The sequence below is a fragment of the Phyllobates terribilis genome, unplaced genomic scaffold (assembly GCF_046119375.1).
Source record: "Phyllobates terribilis strain yellow unplaced genomic scaffold, ASM4611937v1 Scaffold_3__8_contigs__length_932513732, whole genome shotgun sequence".
NCBI classification, from domain to species: Eukaryota; Metazoa; Chordata; class Amphibia; order Anura; family Dendrobatidae; genus Phyllobates; species Phyllobates terribilis.
In genome coordinates this window covers 20,898,988-20,916,955 of record NW_027362763.1, presented here as the reverse complement: position 1 = coordinate 20,916,955, position 17,968 = coordinate 20,898,988, and the positions used below count along the sequence as shown (strand labels likewise).

General features: G+C 38.9%; 1 protein-coding gene across 1 annotated transcript in view; it reads left to right on the top strand.

Annotated features, from left to right (window-relative positions):
• LOC141258700 (uncharacterized) overlaps nucleotides 1-17,968 on the top strand; it is a 66,043-nt gene that overhangs the window by 42,288 nt on the left and 5,787 nt on the right. Inside the window, exons 3-5 of the mRNA XM_073673720.1 lie at nucleotides 14,182-14,358; nucleotides 15,773-15,964; nucleotides 16,068-16,232. Of these exons, the coding sequence (XP_073529821.1) occupies nucleotides 14,182-14,358; nucleotides 15,773-15,964; nucleotides 16,068-16,232 (534 nt within the window). The remainder of the gene's footprint in view (nucleotides 1-14,181; nucleotides 14,359-15,772; nucleotides 15,965-16,067; nucleotides 16,233-17,968) is intronic.

Below are 17,968 nucleotides of genomic sequence, written 5' to 3'. Positions count from 1 at the left end.
AGAGGTAAACTCTTCTATATTTCTATTATCTGCTGAGTGGAGAGGTAAACTCTTCTATATTTCTATTATCTGCTGAGTGGAGAGGTAATCTCTTCTATATTTCTATTATCTGCTGAGTGGAGAGGTAAACTCTTCTATATTTCTATTATCTGCAGAGTGGAGAGGTAAACTCTTCTATATTTCTATCATTATCTGCTGAGTGGAGAGGTAAACTCTTCTATATTTCTATTATCTGCTGAGCGGAGAGGTAAACTCTTCTATATTTCTATTATATGCTGAGTGGAGAGGTAAACTCTTCTATATTTCTATTATCTGCTGAGCGGAGAGGTAAACTCTTCTATATTTCTATTATCTGCTGAGTGGAGAGGTAAACTCTTCTATATTTCTATTATTATCTGGTGAGTGGAGAGGTAAACTCTTATATATTTCTATTATTATCTGCTGAGTGGAGAGGTAAACTCTTCTATATTTCTATTATCTGCTGAGTGGAGAGGTAAACTCTTCTATATTTCTATTATCTGCTGAGCGGAGAGGTAAACTCTTCTATATTTCTATTATCTGCTGAGTGGAGAGGTAAACTCTTCTATATTTCTATTATCTGCTAAGCGGAGAGGTAAACTCTTCTATATTTCTATCATTAACTGCTGAGTGGAGAAGTAAACTCTTCTATATTTCTATTATCTGCTGAGTGGAGAGGTAAACTCTTCTATATTTCTATCATTATCTGCTGAGTGGAGAGGTAAACTCTTCTATATTTCTATTATCTGCTGTGCGGAGAGGTAAACTCTTCTATATTTCTATGATTATCTGCTGAGTGGAGAGGTAAACTCTTCTATATTTCTATTATCTGCTGAGTGGAGAGGTAAACTCTTCTATATTTCTTTTATCTGCTGAGCGAGAGGTAAACTCTTCTATATTTCTATCATTATCTGCTGAGTGGAGAGGTAAACTCTTCTATATTTCTATCATTATCTGCTGAGTGGAGAGATAAACTCTTCTATATTTCTATCATTATCTGCTGAGTGGAGAGGTAAACTCATCTATATTTCTATTATCTGCTGAGTGGAGAGGTAAACTCTTCTATATTTCTATTATCTGCTGAGTGGAGAGGTAATCTCTTCTATATTTCTATTATCTGCTGAGTGGAGAGGTTAACTCTTCTATATATGTATTATCTGCTGAGCGGAGAGGTAAACTCTTCTATATTTCTATTATCTGCTGAGTGGAGAGGTAAACTCTTCTATATTTCTATCATTATCTGGTGAGTGGAGAGGTAAACTCTTCTATATTTCTATTATCTGCTGAGTGGAGAGGTAAACTCTTCTATATTTCTATTATTATCTGCTGAGTGGAGAGGTAAACTCTTCTATATTTCTATTATCTGCTGAGTGGAGAGGTAAACTCTTCTATATTTCTATTATCTGCTGAGTGGAGAGGTAAACTCTTCTATATTTCTATTATCTGCTGAGTGGAGAGGTAAACTCTTCTACATTTCTATTATCTGCTGAGTGGAGAGGTAAACTCTTCTATATTTCTATTATTATCTGCTGAGCGGAGAGGTAAACTCTTCTATATTTCTATTTTCTGCTGAGTGGAGAGGTAAACTCTTCTATATTTCTATTATCTGCTGAGCGGAGAGGTAAACTCTTCTATATTTCTATCATTAACTGCTGAGTGGAGAAGTAAACTCTTCTATATTTCTATTATCTGCTGAGTGGAGAGGTAAACTCTTCTATATTTCTAACATTATCTGCTCAGTGGAGAGGTAAACTCCTCTACATTTCTATCATTAACTGCTGAGTGGAGAGGTAAACTCTTCTACATTTCTATTATCTGCTGAGCAGACAGGTAAACTCTTCTATATTTCTATCATTATCTGCAGAGTGGAGAGGTAAACTCTTCTATATTTCTATCATTATCTGCTGAGTGGAGAGGTAAACTCTTCTATATTTCTATTATATCTGCTGAGTGGAGAGGTAAACTCTTCTATATTTCTATCATTATCTGCTGAGTAGAGAGGTAAACTCTTCTATATTTCTATTATCTGCTGAGCGGAGAGGTAAACTCTTCTATATTTCTATCATTATCTGCTGAGTGGAGAGGTAAACTCTTATATATTTCTATTATCTGCTGAGTGGACAGGTAAACTCTTCTATATTTCTATCATTATCTGCTGAGTGGAGAGGTAAACTCTTCTATATTTCTATGATTATCTGCTGAGTGGAGAGGTAAACTCTTCTATATTTCTATTATCTGCTGAGCGGAGAGGTAAACTCTATCTGCTGAGTGGAGAGGTAAACTCTTCTATATTTCTATTATCTGCTGAGCGGAGAGGTAAACTCTTCTATATTTCTTTTATCTGCTGAGCGGAGAGGTAAACTCTTCTATATTTCTATCATTATCTGCTGAGTGGAGAGGTAAACTCTTCCTTATTTCTATTATCTGCTGAGTGGAGAGGTAAACTCTTCTATATTTCTATTATCTGCTGAGTGGAGAGGTAAACTCCTCTATATTTCTGTTATTATCTGCTGAGTGGAGAGGTAAACTCTTCTATATTTCTATCATTATCTGCTGAGTGGAGAGGTAAACTCTTCTATATTTCTATCATTATCTGCTGAGTGGAGAGGTAACTCTTCTATATTTCTATTATCTGCTGAGTGGAGAGGTAAACTCTTCTATATTTCTATTATCTGCTGAGCGGAGAGGTAAACTCTTCTATATTTCTATTATCTGCTGAGCTGAGAGGTAAACTCTTCTATATTTCTATTATCTGCTGAGTGGAGAGGTAAACTCTTCTATATTTCTAACATTATCTGCTCAGTGGAGAGGTAAACTCCTCTACATTTCTATCATTAACTGCTGAGTGGAGAGGTAAACTCTTCTATATTTCTATCATTAACTGCTGAGTGGAGAGGTAAACTCTTATACATTTCTATTATCTGCTGAGCAGACAGGTAAACTCTTCTATATTTCTATCATTATCTGCAGAGCGGAGAGGTAAACTCTTCTATATTTCTATCATTATCTGCTGAGTGGAGAGATAAACTCTTCTATATTTCTGTTTTCTGCTGAGTGGAGAGGTACACTCTTCTATATATCTATTATCTGCTGAGCGGAGAGGTAAACTCTTCTATATTTCTATTATCTGCTGAGCGGAGAGGTAAACTCTTCTATATATCTATTATCTGCTGAGTTGAGAGGTAAACTCTTCTATATTTCTATTATTATCTGCTGAGTGGAGAGATAAACTCTTATATATTTCTATTATTATCTGCTGAGTGGAGAGGTAAACTCTTCTATATGTCTATTATCTGCTGAGAGGAGAGGTAAACTCTTCTTTATTTCTATTATCTGCTGAGGGAGAGGTAAACTCTTCTATATTTCTATTATCTGCTGAGGGAGAGGTAAACTCTTCTATATTTCTATTATCTGCTGAGTGGAGAGGTAAACTCTTCTATATTTCTATTATCTGCTGAGTGGAGAGGTAAACTCTTCTATATTTCTATTATCTGCTGAGCGGAGAGGTAAACTCTTCTATATTTCTATTATCTGCTGAGTGGAGAGGTTAACTCTTCTATATATGTATTATCTGCTAAGCGGAGAGGTAAACTCTTCTATATTTCTATCATTAACTGCTGAGTGGAGAAGTAAACTCTTCTATATTTCTATTATCTGCTGAGTGGAGAGGTAAACTCTTCTATATTTCTATCATTATCTGCTGAGTGGAGAGGTAAACTCTTCTATATTTCTATTATCTGCTGTGCGGAGAGGTAAACTCTTCTATATTTCTATGATTATCTGCTGAGTGGAGAGGTAAACTCTTCTATATTTCTATTATCTGCTGAGTGGAGAGGTAAACTCTTCTATATTTCTTTTATCTGCTGAGCGAGAGGTAAACTCTTCTATATTTCTATCATTATCTGCTGAGTGGAGAGGTAAACTCTTCTATATTTCTATCATTATCTGCTGAGTGGAGAGATAAACTCTTCTATATTTCTATCATTATCTGCTGAGTGGAGAGGTAAACTCTTCTATATTTCTATTATCTGCTGAGCGGAGAGGTAAACTCTTCTACATTTCTATTATCTGCTGAGTGGAGAGGTAAACTCTTCTATATTTCTATTATCTGCTGAGTGGAGAGGTAAACTCTTTTATATTTCTATCATTATCTGCTGAGTGGAGAGGTAAACTCTTCTATATTTCTATTATCTGCTGAGTGGAGAGGTAAACTCTTCTATATTTCTATTATCTGCTGAGTGGAGAGGTAAACTCCTCTATATTTCTGTTATTATCTGCTGAGTGGAGAGGTAAACTCTTCTATATTTCTATTATTATCTGCTGAGCGGAGAGGTAAACTGTTCTATATTTCTATCATTATCTGCTGAGTGGAGAGGTAAACTCTTCTATATTTCTATTATCTGCTGAGTGGAGAGGTAAACTGTTCTATATTTCTATTATCTGCTGAGCGGATAGGTAAACTCTTCTATATTTTTATTATTATCTGCTGAGTGGACAGGTAAACTCTTCTATATTTCTATTTTCTGCTGAGCGGAGAGGTAAACTCTTCTATATTTCTATTATCTGCTGAGTGGAGAGGTAAACTCTTCTATATTTCTTTCATTATCTGCTGAGTGGAGAGGTAAACTCTTCTATATTTCTATCTTTATCTGCTGAGTGGAGAGGTAAACTCTTCTATATTTCTATTATCTGCTGAGTGGAGATGTAAACTCTTCTATATTTCTATTATCTGCTGAGCAGAGAGGTAAACTCTTCTACATTTCTATTATCTGCTTAGCGGAGAGGTAAACTCTTCTATATTTCTATTATCTGCTGAGCGGAGAGGTAAACTCTTCTATATTTCTATTATCTGCTGAGTGGAGAGGTAAACTCTTCTATATTTCTATTATCTGCTGAGTGGAGAGGTAAACTCTTCTATATTTCTATTATCTGCTGAGTGGAGAGGTAAATTCTTCTATATTTCTATCATTATCTGCTGAGCGGAGAGGTAAACTCTTCTATATTTCTATTATTATCTGCTGAGTGGAGAGGTAAACTCTTCTATATTTCTATTATCTGCTGAGCGGAGAGGTAAACTCTTCTATATTTCTATTATCTGCTGAGTTGAGAGGTACACTCTTCTATATTTCTATTATCTGCTGAGTGGAGAGGTAAACTCTTCTATATTTCTATCATAATCTGCTGAGTGGAGAGGTAAACTCTTCTATATTTCTATTATCTGCTGAGTGGAGAGGTAAACTCTTCTACATTTCTATCATTATCTGCTGAGTGGAGAGGTAACCTCTTCTACATTTCTATTATCTGCTGAGCGGATAGGTAAACTCTTCTATATTTCTATTATCTGCTGAGTGGAGAGGTAAACTCTTCTATATTTCTATTATTATCTGCTGAGTGGAGAGGTAAACTCTTCTATATTTCTATTATCTGCTGAGTGGAGAGGTAAACTCTTCTATATTTCTATTATCTGCTGAGCGGAGAGGTAAACTTTTCTATATTTCTATCATTATCTGCTGAGTGGAGAGGTAAACTCTTCTATATTTCTATTATCTGCTGAGTGGAGAGGTAAACTCTTTTATATTTCTATTATCTGCTGAGCGGAGAAGTAAACTCTTCTATATTTCTATTATTATCTGCTGAGTGGAGAGGTAAACTCTTCTACATTTCTATCATTATCTGTTGAGTGGAGAGGTAAACTCTTCTATATTTCTATCATTATCTGCTGAGTGGAGAGGTAAACTCTTCTATATTTCTATTATTATCTGCTGAGTGGAGAGGTAAACTCTTCTATATTTCTATTATCTGCTGAGCGGAGAGGTAAACTCTTCTATATTTCTATTATTATCTGCTGAGTGGAGAGGTAAACTCTTCTACATTTCTATCATTATCTGTTGAGTGGAGAGGTAAACTCTTCTATATTTCTATTATCTGCTGAGCGGAGAGGTAAACTCTTCTATATTTCTATTATTATCTGCTGAGTGGAGAGGTAAACTCTTCTATATTTCTATTATCTGCTGAGCGGAGAGGTAAACTCTTGTATATTTCTATTATCTTCTGGGTGGAGAGGTAAACTCTTCTATATTTCTATTATCTGCTGAGCGGAGAGGTAAACTCTTCTATATTTCTATTATCTGCTGAGTGGAGAGGTAAACTCTTCTATATTTCTATTATCTGCTGAGTGGAGAGGTAAACTCTTCTATATTTCTATTATCTGCTGAGTGGAGAGGTAAACTCTTCTATATTTCTATTATCTGCTGAGTGGAGAGGTAAACTCTTTTATATTTCTATTATTATCTGCTGAGTGGAGAGGTAAACTCTTCTATATTTCTATCATTATCTGCTGAGTGGAGAGGTAAACTCCTCTATATTTCTATCATTATCTGCTGAGGGAGAGGTAAACTCTTCTATATTTCTATTATCTGCTAAGTGGAGAGGTGAACTCTTCTATATTTCTATTATCTGGTGAGCGGAGAGGTAAACTCTTCTATATTTCTATTATCTGGTGAGCGGAGAGGTAAACTCTTTTATATTCTATTATCTGCTGAGTGGAGAGGTAAACTCTTCTATATTTCTATTATCTTCTGAGCGGAGAGGTAAACTCTTCTATATTTGTATTATTATCTGCTGAGCGGAGAGGTAAACTCTTCTATATTTCTATTATCTGCTGAGTGGAGAGGTAAACTCTTCTATATTTCTATTATCTGCTGAGCGGAGAGGTAAACTCTTCTATATTTCTATCATTATCTGCTGAGGGAGAGGTAAACTCTTCTATATTTCTATTATCTGCTGAGTGGAGAGGTAAACTCTTCTATATTTCTATTATCTTCTGAGTGGAGGGGTAAACTCTTCTGTATTTCTATTATCTGCTGAGCGGAGAGGTAAACTCTTCTATATTTCTATCATTATCTGCTGAGGGAGAGGTAAACTCTTCTATATTTCTATTATCTGCTGAGTGGAGAGGTGAACTCTTCTATATTTCTATTATCTGCTAAGTGGAGAGGTGAACTCTTCTATATTTCTATTATCTGCTGAGCGGAGCGGTAAACTCTTCTATATTTCTATTGTCTGCTGAGCGGAGAGGTAAAGTCTTCTACATTTCTGTCATAATCTGCTGAGTGGAGAGGTAAATTCTTCTATATTTCTATTATCTGCTGAGTGGAGAGGTAAACTCTTCTACATTTCTATCATTATCTGCTGAGTGGAGAGGTAACCTCTTCTACATTTCTATTATCTGCTGAGTGGAGAGGTAAACTCTTCTATATTTCTATTATCTGCTGAGCGGATAGGTAAACTCTTCTATATTTTTATTATTGTCTGCTGAGTGGAGAGGTAAACTCTTCTATATTTCTATTTTCTGCTGAGCGGAGAGGTAAACTCTTCTATATTTCTATTATCTGCTGAGTGGAGAGGTAAACTCTTCTATATTTCTATCATTATCTGCTGAGTGGAGAGGTAAACTCTTCTATATTTCTATCATTATCTGCTGAGAGGAGAGGTAAACTCTTCTATATTTCTATCTTTATCTGCTGAGTGGAGAGGTAAACTCTTCTATATTTCTATTATCTGCTGAGTGGAGAAGTAAACTCTTCTATATTTCTATTATCTGCTGAGCGGAGAGGTAAACTCTTCTACATTTCTATTATCTGCTTAGCGGAGAGGTAAACTCTTCTATATTTCTATTATCTGCTGAGCGGAGAGGTAAACTCTTCTATATTTCTATCATTATCTGCTGAGGGAGAGGTAAACTCTTCTATATTTCTATTATCTGCTAAGTGGAGAGGTGAACTCTTCTATATTTCTATTATCTGGTGAGCAGAGAGGTAAACTCTTCTATATTTCTATTATCTGGTGAGCGGAGAGGTAAACTCTTTTATATTCTATTATCTGCTGAGTGGAGAGGTAAACTCCTCTATATTTCTGTTATTATCTGCTGAGTGGAGAGGTAAACTCTTCTATATTTCTATCATTATCTGCTGAGTGGAGAGGTAAACTCTTCTATATTTCTATTATTATCTGCTGAGTGGAGAGATAAACTCTTCTATATTTATATTATTATCTGCTGAGCGGAGAGGTAAACTCTTCTATATTTCTATTATCTGCTGAGTGGAGAGGTAAACTGTTCTATATTTCTATCATTATCTGCTGAGTGGAGAGGTAAACTCTTCTATATTTCTATTATCTGCTGAGTGGAGAGGTAAACTGTTCTATATTTCTATTATCTGCTGAGCGGATAGGTAAACACTTCTATATTTTTATTATTATCTGCTGAGTGGACAGGTAAACTCTTCTATATTTCTATTTTCTGCTGAGCGGAGAGGTAAACTCTTCTATATTTCTATCATTATCTGCTGAGAGGAGAGGTAAACTCTTCTATATTTCTATCTTTATCTGCTGAATGGAGAGGTAAACTCTTTTATATTTCTATCATTATCTGCTGAGTGGAGAGGAAAACTCTTCTATATTTCTTTTATCTGCTGAGTGGAGAGGTAAACTCTTCCATATTTCTATTATCTGCTGAGTGGAGAGGTAAACTACTCTATATTTCTGTTATTATCTGCTGAGTGGAGAGGTAAACTCTTCTATATTTCTATTATTATCTGCTGAGCGGAGAGGTAAACTCTTCTATATTTCTATTATCTGCTGAGTGGAGAGGTAAACTGTTCTATATTTCTATTATCTGCTGAGCGGATAGGTAAACTCTTCTATATTTTTATTATTATCTGCTGAGTGGACAGGTAAACTCTTCTATATTTCTATTTTCTGCTGAGCGGAGAGGTAAACTCTTCTATATTTCTATTATCTGCTGAGTGGAGAGGTAAACTCTTCTATATTTCTATCATTATCTGCTGAGAGGAGAGGTAAACTCTTCTATATTTCTATCTTTATCTGCTGAATGGAGAGGTAAACTCTTCTATATTTCTATTATCTGCTGAGTGGAGATGTAAACTCTTCTATATTTCTATTATCTGCTGAGCGGAGAGGTAAACTCTTCTACATTTCTATTATCTGCTGAGTGGAGAGGTAAACTCTTCTATATTTCTATTATCTGCTGAGTGGAGAGGTAAACTCTTTTATATTTCTATCATTATCTGCTGAGTGGAGAGGTAAACTCTTCTATATTTCTATTATCTGCTGAGTGGAGAGGTAAACTCTTCTATATTTCTATTATCTGCTGAGTGGAGAGGTAAACTCCTCTATATTTCTGTTATTATCTGCTGAGTGGAGAGGTAAACTCTTCTATATTTCTATTATTATCTGCTGAGCGGAGAGGTAAACTGTTCTATATTTCTATCATTATCTGCTGAGTGGAGAGGTAAACTCTTCTATATTTCTATTATCTGCTGAGTGGAGAGGTAAACTGTTCTATATTTCTATTATCTGCTGAGCGGATAGGTAAACTCTTCTATATTTTTATTATTATCTGCTGAGTGGACAGGTAAACTCTTCTATATTTCTATTTTCTGCTGAGCGGAGAGGTAAACTCTTCTATATTTCTATTATCTGCTGAGTGGAGAGGTAAACTCTTCTATATTTCTTTCATTATCTGCTGAGTGGAGAGGTAAACTCTTCTATATTTCTATCTTTATCTGCTGAGTGGAGAGGTAAACTCTTCTATATTTCTATTATCTGCTGAGTGGAGATGTAAACTCTTCTATATTTCTATTATCTGCTGAGCAGAGAGGTAAACTCTTCTACATTTCTATTATCTGCTTAGCGGAGAGGTAAACTCTTCTATATTTCTATTATCTGCTGAGCGGAGAGGTAAACTCTTCTATATTTCTATTATCTGCTGAGTGGAGAGGTAAACTCTTCTATATTTCTATTATCTGCTGAGTGGAGAGGTAAACTCTTCTATATTTCTATTATCTGCTGAGTGGAGAGGTAAATTCTTCTATATTTCTATCATTATCTGCTGAGCGGAGAGGTAAACTCTTCTATATTTCTATTATTATCTGCTGAGTGGAGAGGTAAACTCTTCTATATTTCTATTATCTGCTGAGCGGAGAGGTAAACTCTTCTATATTTCTATTATCTGCTGAGTTGAGAGGTACACTCTTCTATATTTCTATTATCTGCTGAGTGGAGAGGTAAACTCTTCTATATTTCTATCATAATCTGCTGAGTGGAGAGGTAAACTCTTCTATATTTCTATTATCTGCTGAGTGGAGAGGTAAACTCTTCTACATTTCTATCATTATCTGCTGAGTGGAGAGGTAACCTCTTCTACATTTCTATTATCTGCTGAGCGGATAGGTAAACTCTTCTATATTTCTATTATCTGCTGAGTGGAGAGGTAAACTCTTCTATATTTCTATTATTATCTGCTGAGTGGAGAGGTAAACTCTTCTATATTTCTATTATCTGCTGAGTGGAGAGGTAAACTCTTCTATATTTCTATTATCTGCTGAGCGGAGAGGTAAACTTTTCTATATTTCTATCATTATCTGCTGAGTGGAGAGGTAAACTCTTCTATATTTCTATTATCTGCTGAGTGGAGAGGTAAACTCTTTTATATTTCTATTATCTGCTGAGCGGAGAAGTAAACTCTTCTATATTTCTATTATTATCTGCTGAGTGGAGAGGTAAACTCTTCTACATTTCTATCATTATCTGTTGAGTGGAGAGGTAAACTCTTCTATACTTGTATTATCTGCTGAGTGGAGAGGTAAACTCTTCTATACTTGTATTATCTGCTGAGCGGAGAGGTAAACTCTTCTATATTTCTATCATTATCTGCTCAGTGTAGAGGTAAACTCTTCTATATTTCTATTATATGCTGAGTGGAGAGGTAAACTCTTCTATATTTCTATTATCTGCTGAGTGGAGAGTTAAACTCTTCTATATTTCTATTATCTGCTGAGTGGAGAGGTAAATTCTTCTATATTTCTATCATTATCTGCTGAGCGGAGAGGTAAACTCTTCTATATTTCTATTATTATCTGCTTAGTGGAGAGGTAAACTCTTCTATATTTCTATTATCTGCTGAGTTGAGAGTTAAACTCTTCTATATTTCTATTATCTGCTGAGTGGAGAGGTAAACTCTTCTATATTTCTATTATTATCTGCTGAGTGGAGAGGTAAACTCTTCTATATTTCTATTATCTGCTGAGCGGAGAGGTAAACTCTTCTATATTTCTATTATCTGCTGAGTGGAGAGGTAAACTCTTCTATATTTCTATTATTATCTGCTGAGTGGAGAGGTAAACTCTTCTATATTTCTATTATCTGCTGAGTGGAGAGGTAAACTCTTCTATATTTCTATTATCTGCTGAGTTGAGAGGTAAACTCTTCTACATTTCTATCATTATCTGCTGAGTGGAGAGGTAAACTCTTCTATATTTCTATTATCTGCTGAGTGGAGAGGTAAACTCTTCTATATTTCTATTATCTGCTAAGTGGAGAGGTGAACTCTTCTATATTTCTATTATCTGCTGAGCGGAGAAGTAAACTCTTCTATATTTCTATTATCTGCTGAGTGAAGAGGTAAACTCTTCTATATTTCTATCATTATCTGCTGAGTGGAGAGGTAAACTCTTCTATATTTCTATCATTATCTACTGAGTGGAGAGGTGAACTCTTCTATATTTCTATTATCTGCTAAGTGGAGAGGTGAACTCTTCTATATTTCTATTATCTGCTGAGTGGAGAGGTAAACTCTTCTATATTTCTATTATCTGCTGAGTGGAGAGGTAAACTCTTCTATATTTCTATTATCTGCTGAGTGGAGAGGTAAACTCTTCTATATTTCTATCATTATCTGCTGAGTGGAGAGGTAAACTCTTCTATATTTCTATTATCTGCTGAGCGGAGGTAAACTCTTCTATATTTCTATTATTATCTGCTGAGCGGAGAGGTAAACTCTTCTATATTTCTATTATCTGCTGAGTGGAGAGGTAAACTCTTCTATATTTCTATTATCTGCTGAGTGTAGAGGTAAACTCTTCTATATATCTATTATCTGCTGATTGGAGAGGTAAACTCTTCTATATTTCTATTATCTGCTGAGTGGAGAGGTAAACTCTTCTATATTTCTATTATCTGCTGAGTGGAGAGGTAAACTCTTGTATAGTTCTAGTATTATCTGCTGAGTGGAGAGGTAAACTCTTCTATATTTCTAGTATTATCTGCTGAGTGGAGAGGTAAACTCTTCTATATTTCTATTATCTGCTGAGTGGAGAGGTATACTCTTCTATATTTCTATTATCTGCTGAGTGGAGAGGTAAACTCTTCTATATTTCTATTATCTGCTGAGTGGAGAGGTAAACTCTTCTATATTTCTGTCATCATCTGCTGAGCGGAGAGGTAAACTCTTGTATATTTCTATTGGTGTTCATTTGTGGTGTTAATAATGTTTATTTTTCTACTATATTGTTGCTTGGTACTTACCTGGTTATCCAGGATGTCTGGTGCCTATTTCTACACCCCTTCTCTTGCCTGGCTTGAGAAGTGAGTGGGGTCACCTGTAACATAAACATGAGTTAGATCCCTGCACTCCCTATCGTCCCTGGATGGGTCCTTCCACCGTGTGCGATCACATGCCTAAGCCCTCGCTGGCCTATGCACTACACAGGGCAAGTTCAGGGCCAGACACTAGTCCCACTACTGCAATAAGACGACAGGAGGAAGGGAAGACAAACAGGTGGGAAAAGACACAACAGATTACTCTCCTCAGCTTTTCCAACAGTGTCACAAACCGATCGGCGCCACGTGCCCCTGATCCTTCCTCACAACTTCCGTGAGTTCCGGGTTTAGGATACTGTGAAGCTAGCTTATAAATTTTATATATTTATTTACTCAAAAGAGCGATGCTAGGTACAGTATATACAAGCGGTTACAAGATATATATATACAGTAGTCAGACAAATACAGTAAGGAAGCAGTAATACGATACAGTAAAATTAAAAGGAATAAAAGTGAATATACCACACTTTCATCAAAGGTCTCTGGACACGGCAGGAAGGGTGCTGTCATGGGTCCAGGGCGGTTCCTTGTGTCTTACTGTCCATCTGTAGCGACAGGTGACCCTCAACAGAAGACCCCTCCTCTCTCACAGAGGAACATATTTATACGTAACTTGGGCAGGGCAGAAAATAGGCGATTTACATGTAATCTCCTCTTCCCTTCTATCAGACATTTCATAATCCATTTCCCAGCAATATTCTCATTGTAAGGTGCGCATGGTAATTGATCTAACACAAGAGCTTCCCCTGACTTCAGAGGTAATTCAATTAGCTTTTCCTCATTACCATGATTCAATTAGCTCCCCCATACTCTTGTCAGGAATAGGCGTTTGCACTACAAAGTTATATATCCTAGCTGACCTGTAGTCAATTCTCTCCTGGCTTTTCACCCTGGGGTCCTTTGAAGTCAGACACACTAGCATTCCTCCTGATACCTTCATAACTGGGAATATGAATTTCCAGTCCCTGGCCTCACCACAAACAGAAACTTGACTTCTGCAACAGAAGAACACCACAGCTGATCCAGAGACTGCCTGCAGCAAGGGATGGAGATAGCAGTGGATTATCCGTATAGTGCTAGGCAGTGGTCACAAGGTGCTGCAGCTGAGGTCTAAAGCTACAAATTCACAGCCAGAAGAGTAAGGGTCTTTAACCCCTTCAGCACAGAAGGACATTGAATCCACTCCTATTCAAAAGTAATAGTCAAAGGAGCTCCAAGGAGGACCTGTAATTAGTTAAGCGTTGTGACCTTCTGAACCCAGATCCCCCAGTGTTTGTATCAGAACAACATGCTCCTGACACATTGTTAGTATAGCTGATAGGATGTCTTTCAGAGGGATTCCGGTTATTCTCTGAGAAGTTAGCAGGTCTTGTTCGCGATTCTACCTTGGCTTCTATATCCAAGTTGGACTCCATAGAAGAGTCTCCTGTATCACTGTCTGCCTGTATATTTCTATGTCACCCCTCACTGCTGACAGTGCGGCCTAGACAGCACCACCACCAAACCACTGGCAGCAACTTTCGGTTGACTATTGATCTCAACTGCGAGGGTCCTCAGACCTCCCAAACAGCAAGGAGTAAACCAGGTAGTGAGTGCCACATGAGCTCTCCTGAGATGGATGGGCGGGTGCTGAGACGACACATAAAATGTCCTGCTCTTGTGTTTCCTTCAGTATAATATTCATCAGCATCTCTCCTTATACAGGATTACACAATAGTGAAGAAGACATCAGGTGACTGTGAGACTCCCATCATCCATCACCACGTATCCAGAAGAAGGAGCAGAAATGAGAGCCCCATCACAGAAGCCCCACACTCCCCAGTGCATGAGAAGAAGATCCTAGATCTCATCAACAAGATCACAGAGCTGCTGACTGGAGAGGTGAAGGCTGGGAAATTCTACAGAATTTCACTGGAGGATTCTGGGTGATGTTGGTATACAGTTAGGTCCACAATTATTTGGACAGTGACAAAAGTTTTGACATTTTAGCTGTTTACCAAAACATATTCAAAACACAGTAATATAATCAATCTGGGCTTACAGTGTCGACTCTCACCTATAATTTGAGGGGATTCCCATTCTAATTGGAAGAAGGGTTTAGGAATTACAGCTCTATAATATGTCATTCCTTCTATTTAAAGGGACCAAAGGTAATTGGACAGGTATCTTAAAAGCTGTTTAATAGGATGCATGGGCTTTTTCCTCGTTAATCCATCATCAATTAAGCAGGTAAAAGGTCTAGAGCTGATTCCAGGTGTGGCATTTGCATTTGGAAGCTGTTGATGTGACCCCACAACATATTGTCAAGGGAGCTCTGAATGGAAGTGAAGCAGACCGTCATTAGGCTGAAAAAAAGAAGAAATCCAAAAGAGAGAGAGCAGAACAGTTACTACATTCTGCAAAAAAGAGAGCACTGGTGAGCTTGGGAACTGAATATCCACGGAAGACATCAGTGGTGGATGATCGCAGAATCCTTCACATGGTGAAGAAAAATCCCTTCACAACATCCACCTAAGTGTAGAACACTCTACAGGAACAAGGTGACAACTGAAATCACTGCAGTAAAGAGGGCAAAGCCTCACACCGGAGGAGACCAGCGATGGTGATGGACATGGCCTCTAGACTTCAGGCCGCATTGCTGCAAAGCCTCACACCAGAGGAGACCAGCGATGGTGATGGACATGGCCTCCAGATTTCAGGCCATCATTGCTGCAAAGCCTCACACCGGAGGAGACCAGCGATGGTGATGGACATGGCCTCCAGACTTCAGGCCGTCATTGCTGCAAAGCCTCACACCAGAGGAGACCAGCGATGGTGATGGACATGGCCTCCAGACTTCAGGCCATCATTGCTGCAAAGTCTCACACCGGCGGAGACCAGCGATGGTGATGGACATGGCCTCCAGACTTCAAGCCGTGATTGCTGCAAGGCCTCACACCAGAGGAGACCAGCGATGGTGATGGACATGGGCTCCAGACGACTTCAGGCCGTCATTGCTGCAAAGGATTCTCTACAAAGGATTAAAGATTAACATTTTATTTATGGGAAATGAATTTGTCCAATTAATCTGAGGCCCCAAAATGCGGAGGCTTTGTAGAAAAATGGCTGCAATTCCTAAACGTTTCCCAGGAGGTTTCTGTTCAGCCCCTTTAATTAAACCTGAAAGTCTCCACTTCAATTACATCTCAGTTGTTTAATTATACATCCAAAATAGTAGAATATCAGCCTGCAGAGCTGAAATCACGTAGATGTGTCACTGGGTAAAGATTTCTGGGCGTAACTGTATGTGTGTCAGGTTCCTGTCAGGTGTCAGGATGCCGCTGTCTATTTCTCCATGGAAGAGTGGGAGTACATGGAAGGACAGAAGGATCAGTACCAGGACGTCAGGATGAAAACTGACCCCCCGAGGATCAACCAGGACAAAAGCAACATGACTGCAGGAATATTACTCCTCGCCCTGGAGATCATCGACTTGTTACAGGGAAAGGTGAGAGTCTGACATGAGATCACTCTTATCTCTATTACTATAACAGGAAAGATGGAAGATGAGTAGAATCTATGTGGTGATCAGCGTCTCTCCCTGTACACAGGAGCACACAGTGGTGAAGAAGACGTCCGGTGACCGTGTGACCCCCTGTGTGTCCGGAGGACGGAGCCAGATCCAGAGCCCCATCACAGAAGCCCCGCACTCCCCGACACCGGAGAAGAAGATCCTAGAGCTCACCACCAAGATCACTGAGCTGCTGACCGGAGAGGTGACTGCTGGGAGATTATACACTGGAGGATTCTGGGTGATGAGAGGAGACTGCTGGGAGATTATACACTGGAGGATTCTGGGTGATGAGCGGAGACTGCTGGGAGATTATACACTGGAGGATTCTGGGTGATGAGAGGAGACTGCTGGGAGATTATACACTGGAGGATTCTGGGTGATGAGGGGAGACTGCTGGGAGATTATACACTGGAGGATTCTGGGTGATGAGGGGAGACTGCTGGGAGATTATACACTGGAGGATTCTGGGTGATGAGAGGTGACTGCTGGGAGATTATACACTGGAGGACTCTGGGTGATGAGAGGAGACTGCTGGGAGATTATACAGTATACACTGGAGAATTCTGGGTGATGAGAGGAGACTGCTGAGAGATTATACACTGGAGGATTCTGGGTGATGAGCGGAGACTGCTGGGAGATTATACACTGGAGGATTCTGGGTGATGAGAGGAGACTGCTGGGAGATTATACAGTATACACTGTAGGATTCTGGGTGATGAGCGGAGACTGCTGGGAGATTATACACTGGAGGATTCTGGGTGAAGAGAGGAGACTGCTGGGAGATTATACACTGGAGGATTCTGGGTGATGAGAGGAGACTGCTGGGAGAATATACACTGGAGGATTCTGGGTGATGAGAGGAGACTGCTGGGACAATATACACTGGAGGATTCTGGGTGATGAGAGGAGACTTCTGGGAGATTATACACTGGAGGATTCTGGGTGATGAGAGGAGACTGCTGGGAGATTATACACTGGAGGATTCTGGGTGATGAGAGGAGACTGCTGGGAGAATATACACTGGAGGATTTTGGGTGATGAGAGGAGAATGCTGGGAGATTATACACTGGAGGATTCTGGGTGATGAGAGGTGACTGCTGGGACGTTATACACTGGAGGATTCTGGGTGATGAGAGGAGACTGCTGGAAGATTATACACTGGAGGATTCTGGGTGATGAGGGGAGACTGCTGGGAGATTATTCTGTATACACTGGAGGATTCTGGGTGATGAGAGGAGACTGCTGGGAGATTATACAGTATACACTGGAGGATTCTGGGTGATGAGAGGTGACTGCTGGGAGATTATACAGTATACACTGGAGGATTCTCGGTGATGAGCGGAGAGGAGACTGCTGGGAGATTATACAGTATACACTGGAGGATTCTGGGTGATGAGAGGAGACTGCTGGGAGATTATACAGTATACACTGGAGGATTCTGGGTGATGAGAGGAGACTGCTGGGAGATTATACACTGGAGGATTCTGGGTGATGAGAGGAGACTGCTGGGAGATTATACAGTATACACTGGAGTATTCTGGGTGATGAGCGGTGACTGCTGGGAGATTATACAGTATACACTGGAGGATTCTGGGTGAGGAGAGGAGACTGCTGGGAGATTATACAGTATACACTGGAGGATTCTGGGTGATGAGAGGAGACTGCTGGGAGATTATACAGTGTACACTGGAGGATTCTGGGTGATGAGCGGAGACTGCTGGGAGATTATACAGTATACACTGGAGGATTCTGGGTGATGAGAGGAGACTGCTGGGAGATTGTACAGTATACACTGGAGGATTCTGGGTGATGAGAGGAGACTGCTGGGAGATTATACAGTATACACTGGAGGATTCTGGGTGATGAGGGGAGACTGCTGGGAGATTATACAGTATACACTGGAGGATTCTGGGTGATGAGCGGAGAGGAGACTGCTGG